This window comes from Leptidea sinapis, chromosome 21, assembly GCF_905404315.1.
Source record: "Leptidea sinapis chromosome 21, ilLepSina1.1, whole genome shotgun sequence".
Lineage (NCBI taxonomy): Eukaryota > Metazoa > Arthropoda > Insecta > Lepidoptera > Pieridae > Leptidea > Leptidea sinapis.
This window is the reverse complement of record NC_066285.1, coordinates 3,461,669-3,476,413: the sequence shown is the minus strand read 5'-3', so window position 1 is coordinate 3,476,413 and position 14,745 is coordinate 3,461,669. Positions and strand designations below refer to the sequence as shown.

Genomic DNA, 14,745 nt, shown 5'->3' with positions numbered 1-14,745 from the left:
ATGTCTGTCTGTCTGTCCGTGTATGACACAGCCAGTTTTTTCCAAAACTGTAAGAACTATACTATTGAAACTTGGTAAGTAGATGTATTCTGTGAACCGCATTAAGATTTTCACACAAAAAAAGAAATAAAAAAAAAACAATTTATTTGAGGGTTCCCCATACTTAGAAACTGAAACGCAATAAAATTTTTCTATGAATAGGTCTTTAAAAATGATATTTAGGTTTCTAATAAAAAAAAATTCTTAACTGAATAGTTTGCGCGAGAGACACTTCCAAAGTGGTAAAATGTGTGTCCCTGTAACCTGTAAAGCCTGTAACTTCTAAAATAAGAGAATGATAAAACTAAAAAATATATGAATTACACTACCATGCAAACTTCAACTGAAAATTGGTTTGAACGAGATCTAGTAAGTAGTTTTTTTAATACGTGTAAATGATGAGAGCTCATTTGCACTGTATGATTTTGAGCAAAGATTTTTGGCCTTTTCCATTCAAATAATTTAATATCATTTTTCTTTCTATATAACATTTATATTATGTTACATGCTGCTACGGAACCCGTCATGGGCGAACCCGACTCGCACTTGGCCGCTTTTTTTCCAGTGTGGGTTTGATTGTTTAATTCATACGTTCAACTTTCAACACTCTTAATGTGAAGGAGAAAACATTGTAAGAAAACCTAAAAGAAAGGAAAAAAAAACAAGTTGTCGTAAAAAAGACACACCAGCGAAGAAATTCGCAGGTTTGTGTAGGTCGAAGATAGGATGTAGTAGACCAAAAATCTACAATAAAATTTTTGGGGTTTTTCAAGAATCCTGAGCGGCACTTCATTGTAATGGGCAGGGCGCATGAATTACCATCAGCTGAACGTCCTGCTCGTCTCGTCCCTTATTTTCATAAAAAAGGCTTTCCCAGCGCAGTTTTCAATTTAATTCAAATGTTTATTCTGTAAGTTTAATAGCACTTAGACTCTTTTTTTTTCAATTAAAATATGCGAACAGTAAACGTCGAGTTGCGCGAAATAGCCCGTGAATACTAACCTATATTATGCTGCCATATTATGTGTAATAATTATTAGTGAATCAACTCTTCCACTTGACGGAGCAATGGTGGGTTGTGGTATAAAGGAGCGAAGCATCCCCATCTGGCCCGGGCCATCTGTAGTCAGTACTGGTTCACTCCGTTGCGTATCGGTACTCGTATCTAGGCAGGTCACGTACACGAAACTATTTGTTCGTTTTAGGTAGTTCTGATGCCATAGCACCATTTTTGGTACCTAGTGAATTTTTTTATCATGTTAATACTTTTTTAACTTTAAATTTGCATACAAACTGTGTTGTAAATGGCTGTGCGTTAAAATTGAATATTTAAAACCCCCTTGAATATTTTTAGCAACTAGAGGTCGAGACAGCGTAGTAGGTTATTCAGCGGTGGAACTGGGAGTTGATCCACTATTATTATTTATTTCACCTACGATGCTTCTAGCATTAAATTGATTTAAAGTTAAATTTCACAAAATTTGTAGCAAAGAGCAAGCATCACACAATTGCCTTGGAGCAGAATATTGACTTGTTGCGACAAAGAGTGGAAGAAGGCAACCTCAAGAATGAACAGCTGAAGATGGAACTTGTTGCAGCCAATCTCAGTCTACAAGAGGTGCAGCAAAAAATGCACACTATTCAGGTAACATTTTCGGTTTTGTGATGTGTTACGAATACGATATTGTCACTGTTATAGATGGATGATACTGGTGGGTCTTTTTTAAGAATTTAAGGGACGAGACGAGCAGGACGTTCAGCTGATGGTAACTAAAACACCCCACCCATTACAATGCAATGCCGCTCAGGATTCTTGAAAAACCCAAAAATTCTGAGTGGCACTACAATTGCTCTCGGCACCTTGTGATATTAGATGTTAAGTCTCATTTGCCCAGTAATTTCACTAGCTACGGCGTCTTTCAGACCGAAACACAATAATGCTTCACGGAAGAAATAGGCGCCGTTGTGGTACCCATAATCTAGCCGGCTTCCAGTGCAAAGGAGCCTCCCACTGGTAAAACTGGTGGGTCGTCTGCTTGTTTCATCACTAAGGATAATCCATGTTCCTTATTACCCTAGAAGACTTCTAATACTTATATATTCTTGATGCAAACAATTCGAGCAAACAAGGTGAGGTGAGCGGGCGCGTGGTACTCATTAGTGACAGCCCATTATCATAATTGGTTAGGATATGAATATCTTCACAACTAGCGATGGGCGTTCTTCTGTCTTGTAGATGGGCTTCTAGTCGAAAGAAAATGATCGGTCTAGTTTCGTTCATACTAAATACGTTGACGACCCGTCCCTAATCACAACATAATATTCAGTCCCAAAACGTCACGATAACCTGGAATCGATGAGCCAGTAAAACGAATCAGCGATCTACACACAAAATTTATTTGAGCATAAATTTTCTGAACTTTAAAATATATATATTTAAAATTTGAAAACAAAATTTTATGAACGATGCGGGACACGAACTAAAGAGTCGAGTTAAATTTAACACCGGACTACTATAAACTAGCCAGAAGAATTATCATGAGCTGGAAAAATATTGGAGTAAAAAAATACTTTCAATAATATGAATATTTAATTAAGTTTTAAGTTTTTGCATGCTTATAATTTAAGCTGGATAGTGGCAACATTGTAATATTTAAGATCTGGACTACCTGATACTGACCTATTGCACTACTGACCTATTCCAAGGCAAAATAAATAATTTCATTTCATTTCATTACCCGCATGTGATCATGTGCATGTCCGTTAGAGAGCGCCCCGTTTTATTCTGATAAAACATATTTTTGTATCAATCACTAATTAAAATTGTAGCATTGATAAGTAGTTATATTTTTTCAACAGGTCGCACACTCCCACGACACTAATGCAATGTTCCGGGAACAACAAGACAGGTTAGTATAAACATTTTTATGATATAATCTCTGGATGGATAACATAATCGGAATACTGGATCTCGAAATCTCGAGCGATTGCCAATTCCGTGGCCATCTGGAGGGCAAAGCTAAATTGGCTTCGAAGAAGCTGGGCGTCATCAATAGAGCACGGCAATACTTCAAGCCGGCCCACATTCTAGCGCTCTACAAAGCGCAGGTCCGGCCACACATGGAGTATTGTTGTCATCTCTGGTCTGGTGCACCCCAGTATCTGCTCGATCCATTTGACCGCGTGCAACGTAGAGCAGCTCGAATTGTCGGGGACTCAGTGCTCTGTCAACGGCTGGATCACTTGGCGTTGCGTAGAGACGTCGCTTCATTGTGTGTCTTCTACCGCATTTATCACAGGGAGTGTTCCGGAGAGCTGTTTAACCTGATTCCTGCCGCCGAATTTCACCTTCGCACGACACGCCACAAGTTAGGATATCATCCCCACCATCTGGATGTGTGGCGGTCCTCCACAGTGCGGTTTTCTAGAAGCTTTCTCCCTCGTACTACAAAGCTGTGGAATGAGCTTCCTTGTGCGGTGTTTCCGGGACGATACGACTTGGGTACCTTCAAAAAAAGCGCGTACACCTTCCTTAAAGGCCGGCAACGCTCTTGTGATTCCTCTGGTGTTGCAAGAGAATGTGGGCGGCGGTGATCACTTAACACCAGGTGACCCGTACGCTCGTCTGTCCTCCTATTCCATAAAAAAAAAATCAATCTGTGAGAAAGAATGAAGCAAGAAATATGGAATGAAAGGATTATAAAAAATAATCTGTTTCAATATAAGTATTGAGATGCTGAGGCGAGATCATAATCGGCCACCATAACCATAACATACAAGCGTTTTCCCGCGTAATTTCAAAGTAGATATAATAGATAAAATACAGTAATTCGCGTTACAGCGTCCAAAGGGCGCCTAAACTTTTACTGTGTATTTTGAAGTGAAATAAGACAAGTGATGGGTATAAAATGTAAAAATTCGCGTCAGGACACGTGACCTGATCGGAAATTCGTAAGACAGTCGTTCAAATTATGAATGTAAGTTGATTATGATATAAACTTTTTAATGTAAAATTGTAATCGTTCTGAAGTGTTAATTTTATATGAAACATAAATTGGAATTTTAATGTACGATTTGCGATGCGCAATAAATGAATATTGCATTTAACCACATAAATGCTAGTAGTTTTATTCTGATAAATAAAGCGTGCTAAATTATTCAGTAACCATTCCCAAAATATTCAAAAATGCACAACGTTAATGTTCAAGTTTTCACTTCTGCCGGCGATCCCGGAGTGCAACACGTTCTTTTTTTTATGTATTGTATGTTTTCTTGTAGATTTTGTAAATTAAATCATTTATATATAAAGTATATACAGGTTGTCCCAAAACTCAACGATAACCTGGTACCGGGCGAGAGGCCAAGGTATACCAGTTATGAAAAAAATAAGAAAAAACTATGTCACTTAGTCAAGCGATGATAGACATTTTTCGAAAATGTTAAAAATTTTACACCCTTTGTCGCATTTTTAGGTACTGTGATCGCAATTTTCACAATTTTACAGTAATTTTTTTAATAATGTTATCTCAAATAACAGTGCTATTAATGGTAACCACAAATGAAAGTAATAATCATTGTTAACTAAGTAAAATAAATTAAATTTTGACGAGTTATGGTTTATAAAATTTATGTCAGTCAACTTTGACACTCTACGTTGGAAAAAAATGTACTACACTACCTATGCCAATTTTTTTTATAAGATGGCCCATTTAGTCTAGACTTCAAAATAGTACAACACTTGCCACTTTTCTTGCCAATAAAACTGCTATTTCGTATTTTTTGCGAAAGGAAATCATGGAAAATTTAATCAATATAAAACGGTAAATTATCGTAACACTTTATTATCCTCTTAAAATTAAAGCAGATGCTCAAATTGTTTCCCTCCAGCACGAATACAAGCTCTGCATTGCCTCAGAAATGACCTGTTCACCAGTCTTGCAAATCTCCTCGCATTGATTTCTTCTGATGCTGCATCAATTTTTTGGCGCAATTCTGTTACATTTTGAATTGGTTTTGAGTAGACCTTTTCTTTTATGCATCCCCAGTAAAAAAAATCTACTGGATTCAGGTCTGGGGACCGAGGGGGCCATGAAATTGGTCCAAGGCGTCCGATCCATTTACCGGGATATAATTGGTTTAAATATTCTCTTACAGGCCGGGCATAATGTGCTGGGCAACCATCTTGTTGATACCACATTTCTCTGTAGATGTTGAGTGGTACATCTTCTAGCAATGTCGGCAAATTATTTTGAAGAAAATGCAAGTAGGTGGCGCCATCTAAATTTTCAGTGAATACAAATGGTCCAATTATTTGACCATTTAATATTCCTGTCCACATGTTGACTTTAAATTGGTATTGGGATCCTCACGCATCAAATGCGGGTTTTCCGTATGCCAACTATGAAGGTTATGTAAGTTTAAATAACCATCTCTTTTAAATGTCGATTCGTCAGTCCACAAAACTTTATTTAGAAAATCCGGATCTTCACGAATTTTCGCTAACATGGTTCTGCAGAAATCAACTCTGGGTTCACGTGGTAACAAGCTCTGCACACGTTGTACATGGTAAGGATGAAAATCGTATCGTTTTAAAATTCGATGTGCGGTACTCTTCGCCACACCCGTTGCAATTTCAATCGCACGTACTGAGGTATTGGGGTCATTTTCAACTTCATTCAAAACTTCAGCGTCGTAGTTTCCTTGAGGTCTCCCACCAGATGTACGAGCACTGGGTAATCGTCCTTCCGAGTATGATGCGTGCACATTTTGGAAGACACGATAATCTATAATCAGTCGAGCTGCCGCAGAGGCATTACAATGGCACTCACCGTAGATAAGATGCATATTTGCATATTCTTGCGGTGTGTACAAATGCGGCATGTTGTTCACACACAGTTTGCACAGCACAAAGTCCAAAAAACAAAGCCAGAGTCGTCAAATACGGATAGAGTATCAAGTAAAGGGTAACACAAGCCAAAGTCGATAGTACGAAAGTAACATGATTACGAGAGATACGCAGTAAACGAAGAAACGATGCGTACTAAATGTTATTGTTTAAATTTTATTATGAACGACTGATGAGTCGTTGTGAGTGAGACGGATAGTGACGTCTCGTTTTGACAAATACCATAACTACTATCCATTTCTTTTTATCACTTTTGTTCATTACAAACAATGGAGACTTCGAACTTTTCAAACAAAAGAATATTAGGTATTTTTTTTTACTGAGGGATCCCTACGCATAGCATACGAAATAGCAGTTTTATTGGCAAGAAAAGTGGCAAGTGTTGTACTATTTTGAAATCTAGACTAAATGGGCCATCTTTTAAAAAAACTTGGCATAGGTAGTGTAGTACATTTTTTTTCCAACGTAGAGTGTCAAAGTTGACTGACATAAATTTTATAAACCATAACTCGTCAAAATTTAATTTATTTTACTTAGTTAACAATGATTATTACTTTCATTTGTGGTTACCATTAATAGCACTGTTATTTGAGATAACATTATTAAAAAAATTACTGTAAAATTGTGAAAATTGCGATCACAGTACCTAAAAATGCGACAAAGGTGTAAAATTTTTAACATTTTCGAAAAATGTCTATCATCGCTTGACTAAGTGACATAGATTTTTTTTCTTATTTTTTTCATAACTGGTATACCTTGGCCTCTCGCCCGGTACCAGGTTATCGTTGAGTTTTGGGACATCCTGTATATATATATACTTTCATTTGTACACACTTCCCCGTTTTCACAATTTGAATAAGAAGAATAACATTAAGGTCTTTTTAAGATATATTTCAGTTTTAATTCTGTTTTGATAAATTGTAACTGCTTTTTTCTGAACAAATAATTTTTGTGCTGAGCACACCAAATTAGCAGTAGTAGCTTACAATATCTTTTGGACAAACGAGCGTACGGGTCACCTGGTGTTAAGTGATCACCGCCGACCACATTCTCTTGCAACACCAGAGGAACCACAAGAGCGTTGCCGTATTATGTAAATAAAGACATTTTTATAAACAATTGGGGTACACAGTTATAAATATAATGATTTCAGGCATCGCGAAGAAATGAACAGATTACAGGACGAGTTGTTAAAGACGAGAAGTAGACTCGATGAAAGGGTATGATCTCAAATTGCTTCATTCTATACTACGTTTTTTTTTTACAAAATTTTATTGTTACCGCCATCTAGCGGTCAAGTGTTTTTATCATATTAATTATTTTGCTAGAACTAGGTGGCCTAAAACTGATATAATTTATTTAAGATATATTATTATTATTTATTAAATTCCTCAGGCTACCCAAGTTATACCACCATAATGCTGTTATATATTTTTTTTTAATAATATAGTTAGACCACTCTGGTTCTCGTGGCCTCATTTGATGTCTTTTCCTCCGGAGGACAGGCGTTGTGTATGTACTTATAAATTTTCTTTACCGATTTTTTTTTAATTATTTATTTATTCCCTCTTAACTTTTTTTTCAGGACAATGAAATTAAAGTTCTGGAAAAACGATATCGAGACAGTGTTAGAGAAAAAGAGGAGATTCTTGAAGAGAAATCAGCGAAAATAAACCGACTGGCGAACGAACTGGAGACCGCGCAGAACAAGTTGGTCAGCGGTGAAACTTCAAAGTTAAAGGAAAAAGTCTTTCAGCTGACCAGTGAAAGGAACACTGCTAGGGAACAAGTTAAAGATCTGGGCGTGAGTTGATCTAATCGAATATATTTTTATGGTACAGAATGATGTAGATGATCCAACTTATGCAAAACTGGTTCTGTGTGCCCTTAACAGTGTCAATATGGTCTATTTTTTATGTTAAGAGGAGGAAAAACTAGCGTACAACTGATGTTAAGTGATCAACGACGCCTACATTATCTTGCAACACCAGTGGTGTACGCGCTTTTTTTTAATGGTATACCCATGTTGTATCTTCCAGGATACACCACACAAGGCTAATTTAGCTTAGTTGTACGTGAAAGAAAGTAATGTAAGTAGGAAAGTAAGTAAGTAAGATACAAATAATAATAATAATATTGACACACTTTTTACACAAATTATCTTGCCCCAAGTTAAGCATATATAGCCTGTGTTATGGGTTACAAGACAATGATATATTTAATACAATATACTTACTTAAACATACATAAATACATATAAATATACACAAATACATTTAAACATCCATGACTCGGAAACAAACATCTATATTATTCATATAAATGCTTGCACCTACCGGGATTCGAACCCGGGACCTCTAGCTTAGTAGGTAGGATCGCTAACCACTCGGCTATACAGGTTGGCTTACAAATATCGACCGTTTGTGGTAATATTGATGCGCCTGCAACCTTAATATTTAACCAAATGTTGATTTTAAACGAAGCGCACAGGGTTTCTTTCCCACTTTTTATGTGATCTTATCTCATCAAAACTTTCCTAGAGTAACATTCGCAAGCGTAATTTTTAGACGTTAAGGAATAAATTACTTTTGATTGGTCGTAATTCCTTCATATCATTTATATTTTGTCATTTTTTTTAGTATAAAGGGCTTGACGAAAGCTGTTTGCCAAACTGTAGGAAATACATTATCAAATCAATTGTTGATATGGACGTATTTTACGACAGCAATACATTGCAATATTATATTATGGTTTGGATATAAAAAACCACATAATAAGAAATAACGACGAAGGTCAAGGCGAAACATACATAAAAACGTCCATGATTCTGAAAGAATCTATTTTGATCATATTTAAATACTTAGATTATTTATACGTCTATATAGACTCTTTACTTTAGAGTTTTATTAGTGTAGTGTGTGTGACAAGCTACGTCTTACACTTGCGAATTGTATCTCACTTTGTGTTAGTGTGCGTGAATTGCTCAAAATAAAGGTTTACTGTCAACCTCATTTTTTTACGACGTTTTCACAGCTGCCACAGTCTAACTAGACGAATAATTGATCTAACCTTATGTGTGCACCTGCCAGTATTCAAACCCGGGATTCTATTTTATCATGTCAGGGTCACTGAACAATATTGGGCCACATGGGTCGTAAATTATCGTCGTTATGTACGAAAAATAAATCGAAAATAATGTTATGATTTCAGTCTAAATTAGAAACCACAGCGCGGGAGCTTGTGCAGTGTCGTAATAAATTGGCGAGTCAACGCGAATTCGACGCGTGGCGATCCACTCTGCAGCAAATTTTGAAAGACGCCTTACCGGATACACATAACAACGGTAATAGTTATTCATCAACACACATGCTTTAAATCCTCTATTAGAGATTCTAAAACAGCTTATTGCCAACATTTAAACACCCAATGTCCTAATAACCATTACATCATCCAAACGAGTGTTGTAATGAAATTCAGTACAACATTACAACACTCTTTTGGATGATGTAATGGTTACTAGAACTGGGTTTTTTAATGTTGTCAGAATCTTTTATAGAGTGATACAATTATCACACTCGGCTTCGTCTTGTAATAGTTATTTATGCAACTGTTGTGTAGTAAGGGGTATTAAAACACGAATGTGGGTAACACGAGTGTTTTAATATCTAATTATCAACAGTTGCATACAAGACATTCCCCCTTATTCATAATGGTCCGCTAACTTAAAACAGCTGCTAAGGAGTGTTTTTTCTCATTCTGACTTAGGTTAATAGAAGAAGAGAGAGTGAGAATTAGCAATGCTTTAAGTTAGCAGACAAAGTTATGAATCCTCTATAAAAGATACCGATATAGTTAGCTTACTGCTAACATTAAAAAAGCCCGTCCTAGTAGGTAACCATAATATTATCCAATGGAGTGTTGTAATGAAAACGGATCCGTTTTCATTACAACACTCCTTTGGATAATATGATGGTTATTAGGACATTGGGTGTTTTAATGCTGGCAATAAGCTAACTGTTTTAGAATCTTTAATAGAGGATTTAAAGCATGGTTGTAGATAAATTATATTTTAAATGTTAACTTCGGCTTTTTGAAGTGGAGGACAAACGAACATACATAGAAGACACCTGGCTGACAGATGGTATGTGATCACCGCGTCCTATAATATCTTGTAAAATCAGAGAAATGAAAATCACAACACAAAAGTATTTATAATTTAAATAAATTATTGAAATTGAATTGCCTGAATGCATAGAAACCGTTGCCTTGCCTTGATATCTTAAAATTAAAATCATACTCCCGTGAAATTACATTACTGCTTTTTTTCTGATTCAACTTTGAAGAAAAAGTTACTTGAAGGTACTTCGATAAACTTTAAAGTTTAAGTTTATCTAAGTACCCACAAAATAAAGCACAAATCCGCTCAGTAAACATAACTGCGGTAAAAAAAATATCTCAAATCATGTTTGACCTATCACATCTGTAGCATGGAAATTTGCGTTGAATATCTTTAAATTACAATAATGTTTACTCTGAATACATTTGTTAATTAAAGGTACATTTACAGGTGATCCAACTTCGCCCGGTAAATTAGCAACGTTAAAAGAAATTGTGCATTCGTACAAACAAAACATACATAAACTAAGCCAATTGAAAGAGGAAGTCACTAAAAGGTATGTTGCGGGAAATTCGAATGCATGTGATAAAATATAGGTAGGTCTGCGAGACGAAATAAAAATCTTCATCTGTAAACAAATGGCACAACTTGATTTACCTCAGAAACTTATTAAGGCGTGTTTAGATAAAGCGTATACTGAGCCGCCAGCTGTGAGTATTTATTTTATACATTTTTATAATTAAGTACAAAAAAGTTTTTATTTACTTATTATTGTTTTTTTATGCCCATTACAATTCAGCACCACTCAGGATTCTTGAAAATCCCAAAAATTCTGAGCGGCACTACAATTGCGCTCGTAACCTTGAAACATAAGATGTTAAGTCTCATTTGCCCAGTAATTTCAATAGCTACGGCGCCCTTCAGACCGAAACACAATAATGCTTACACATTACTGCTTCACGGTTCAAACGAGCATGCGGGTCACATCCTCCTAACACCAGAGGAATCACAGAAGCGTTTCCAGCCTTTTAGAAGAGTGTACGTGCTTTTTTTAAGTAAACCACGTCGTATCGTTCTGGAAACAATTATTAATTATCAAACGGATAAATTTTGGCGACTTGGGTTCCATACTTAGTGTTAGGGTACTTCCATTTGTCAGGACAGAAAAGTTATATGCGTTAAATTTGCTTGATTGATAATTACAATTTGTTTGTACAAATTGTAAAAAATAGCTTTTATTTTCCTCGCAGGTATAGTATAAAGCACTATGTATCGCTATTTTATAGTTCGACGGACAGATGGCCGTTGGGGCAGTAAAGTCGTCGAATGGCAACCACGTCCGTAAGACGCAGTGTTGGTAGGCTTCCCACAAGATGGACCGAAGATCTGGTCAAGACCGCCGGGATACGTTTGATGAGGGCAGCGCAGGATCGATCGTCGTGGAAATCTTTGGGGGAGGCCTTTGTCCAGCAGTGGACGTCTTCCGGCTGATGATGATGATGTATCACTCGGGGGAAAGTGACATTCAACTATTCGGTTGTATTAGCCCTCACAAACTGCAACCTTGTTAGAAATAGCTTACTTTCTCCCCTTGTTGAATAAATGTATTAATAAATTATGCTGTACCAGTTCAAATTCAAATATTTTCATTCATAAAAAGTTTTAAAATCACTTATTGAACGTCTAAAACTACCACCTATGCGAACTAATGCGCCTCAGACCTGAGAAGAACGGACGCAACAAACTTAGGGGGCTTTTTTTCCCCAGTCTATCACATGATTAAGAAAATAATTTGTTATAATACAATAGTTTACGAACAATTAGTACCTAAAGGTCGTAATGACATGACGTGTACACAAAAAGGCGTGTATTTTTCCCTTTGAAATTATCGGGTGACGTTGTGGGCCACTTTTATTCACTTATTCCATAAAAACTTAATAATAAGCATATGGCAAGGTTTACTTGCTAAGCAAGATTTGACCAACGGTCTTACCTATAGTTAAATGTTTCCAGAGACAAAAGGATCGAACAGTATCGGAAACAGGAATCCGAATTACAATTGAAGCTCGAAGAACAAAGAGATGTAGAAATGAAGTTGAACTCCCGTGTTTTTGTGTTGCAAAACAAATTGGACTTATTAGGAAGCAGCTCGGACGGGGAACTGCTGGATGAGTACAAGCAACAGAACGACAGGTTGAGAAAAGAAGGAGAAGATCTAAGAGCGGAGATAAAGAATGTAAGTATCCTGTCGACATAATAATAGGATTAATATATACCTTGTGATTTGAAAACTGGGCCGAACCTTCCTCACTTATTTTGTACTTTCATAGGTAAGCAGGCTTAAAGTTTTATCTAAATTTATTGCTTACGTGATTTAACGAGCAGACAAAATCAATATAAAATAATTTCTAACGTTCATTTGTTTTTCGGTTCGGTTTTTGGTAATGATGTATGTGAAGACTAACTGGTTAGGGTAAGAAGTTAAAGAAGCGAGTAATAGACTATCTGGCTGAAGGCCTTTAGTTAGATCCCTTAGGTGTTGCCCGTTCATTAAGACATACGGAACCGTAAAAATTACCAAAGAAGTTTTGGTCCTGAGGAGCCGATATAAATTATATTTCAATTTTTATGTCCCAAAAAATTTGCAGCTAGAATTGAAATATGCGGATTTAGAAATGGAGTATGAGAAGCTTCAAAGCATCGCGACGAACCGTGCGGGGGCTGCGCACGAGGCTAACGCGGATCTCCTGCAGGAGTTGGAGAGATACAGCTCCAGTATGAAAGAGACGCTCAAGGAAAACGGAGAACTCAAGACATTGTACTTACAGGTGTGTTAATATTAAGTTATTAAGAAATTAGGTATATTACCTTGACAATATGGCGTTAAGACTCTTACAATAACAAGCTCCCATAAATTTGATGAAACATTTTGTAACATAGCTAACAATTTAAAGTGATTAGAAATAATTTATTTAAACTGTTTTTTTTTTATAATACTTTTTAAGTCATCAGTGAAAATTCCTTTGCTCACATAGAATTCGCACTGCTTTCAATATTTTTTTATTATATAAATCCACTACTGCGCGCATTTTTATTGATTCAGTAAATAAAATGATAGATTAATGCCCGGTTTCTGAAGCTCTCTGATAAACTTTTATTAGCAATTGGTCCGTTAAAGTTATGTATATGATAAGCGTCGGTTAACTGTCACTTACTGTTTCTGAATACCGATCGCATCGTTCAATAGTTATGCAATCGATAACTGGTTCCTTATTGTGCCACTAGAGGGCTCTGTTTTAAACGATAAGTTTAAATTAATATATTCATTTACATTCATCATTAATTCCAGTTTTAAGTACAATATTATTTACTGTGATTATAAATAAGTGCATTTATAATAAATTGTTAAAACATTATAATACTTTTCAGATGAAAACACTGATAGATATCAGTGGCTGTATGTACATCAGCATTGGCCGTTTTTTTTAAGATGTCAATTTGAAACTATTGTTTTCGAAATTCAATTGTTTTCGTAGACTCATTATTGTTTACTCAGTCTACGATTGTTTTCGTTTCGATAATCGTATTTCGAACTTCGTAGTGTGCATTTCGTTTAACATTCAATATAATATTTTATTTCTTGTTTTCTTTTCTGTAATTAAAAGATGGAATCCATCAAAAGTAGCAAAAACTTCACCGAAAGAGAGAAGGTGCTTCTCATCGAAGTAGGCAAAGAATTTGTATTCATTACTTACAACATAATATATATTTCAAATGGATTCCTCCTCGTCTTACGTTTCTTGGTACAGATATATTAGAAATAAAGTCCAGTAATTCCAAATTAGATTCTGAAGAACTACTCGGAAAATCCATTATGCTGTAATCCGAATAATAAAAAATATTTAACTTTCACGAAAAACAATACTTCTAATATATTTGAAATACAGAGGTAGGTATTTTATTATTTATATTATAACCTAAAACTGAAATGAAACGTCAAATATAGTTATGGAACAGTTCAACGGCACACATTGATCAGTTAACTGTAGTTTAACTAGTGTTCCGTCGTTCAGAAACACACTTTTGTGGGTTATCGAGCCAATAGCGCTATCGAATAGATAAACTGCCGTTAAAAGTACTTCAGAAACCGAGCATAAGTAAATTAAATATTTTTGTCTATATAGGTATGCAGTGCTCGTGACAGTGTTACACGAGAAATGAAGGAAATTCGAAACTCGATACTAAAAGAAAGAGATGATTTCAAAAAGCAAGAGAAAGATTACATCGAACGGATAGAGAAGGAGAAGCAACAGGTGGAGAAATTGAGAGTAGAATTGAATAACGCTAAGCAAGAGTTAGAGCAAGCTAATAAGAGAATAACGGAACTGCACACGGAGTTTACGGATAAACAGGAAGAGTTTACTGATAAATTGAATAAGTTCTTGGAAGGTGAGTTTATATATATTAATGTATACTTAAAAATATTTAGGTAACTGGTAGACATCGAACACATTAAACACTGTAAAATCATTTTTTGCGGTATGTGTTTCGATACGCATTTTTTTTATAGATTAGGTAGGCATACGCGTGCAAGGGGTCATACGACACCTGATTATCTACTGGTACTACAATAATTACACGAGTGTTGCCGCCTTTTTAAGTGAGAGTAGGGGTTTTTTTGGAA

At 35.8% G+C, this 14,745-nt stretch overlaps 1 protein-coding gene across 1 annotated transcript in view; it reads left to right on the top strand.

Moving 5' to 3' along the window:
* The window catches only part of LOC126970505 (early endosome antigen 1), a 35,114-nt gene that overhangs the window by 5,923 nt on the left and 14,446 nt on the right, over positions 1–14,745 (top strand). Inside the window, exons 6-14 of the mRNA XM_050816451.1 lie at positions 1,527–1,684; positions 2,899–2,948; positions 7,098–7,164; positions 7,530–7,748; positions 9,155–9,287; positions 10,512–10,617; positions 12,075–12,297; positions 12,710–12,889; positions 14,246–14,510. Coding sequence (XP_050672408.1) covers positions 1,527–1,684; positions 2,899–2,948; positions 7,098–7,164; positions 7,530–7,748; positions 9,155–9,287; positions 10,512–10,617; positions 12,075–12,297; positions 12,710–12,889; positions 14,246–14,510 — 1,401 coding nt within the window. The remainder of the gene's footprint in view (positions 1–1,526; positions 1,685–2,898; positions 2,949–7,097; positions 7,165–7,529; positions 7,749–9,154; positions 9,288–10,511; positions 10,618–12,074; positions 12,298–12,709; positions 12,890–14,245; positions 14,511–14,745) is intronic.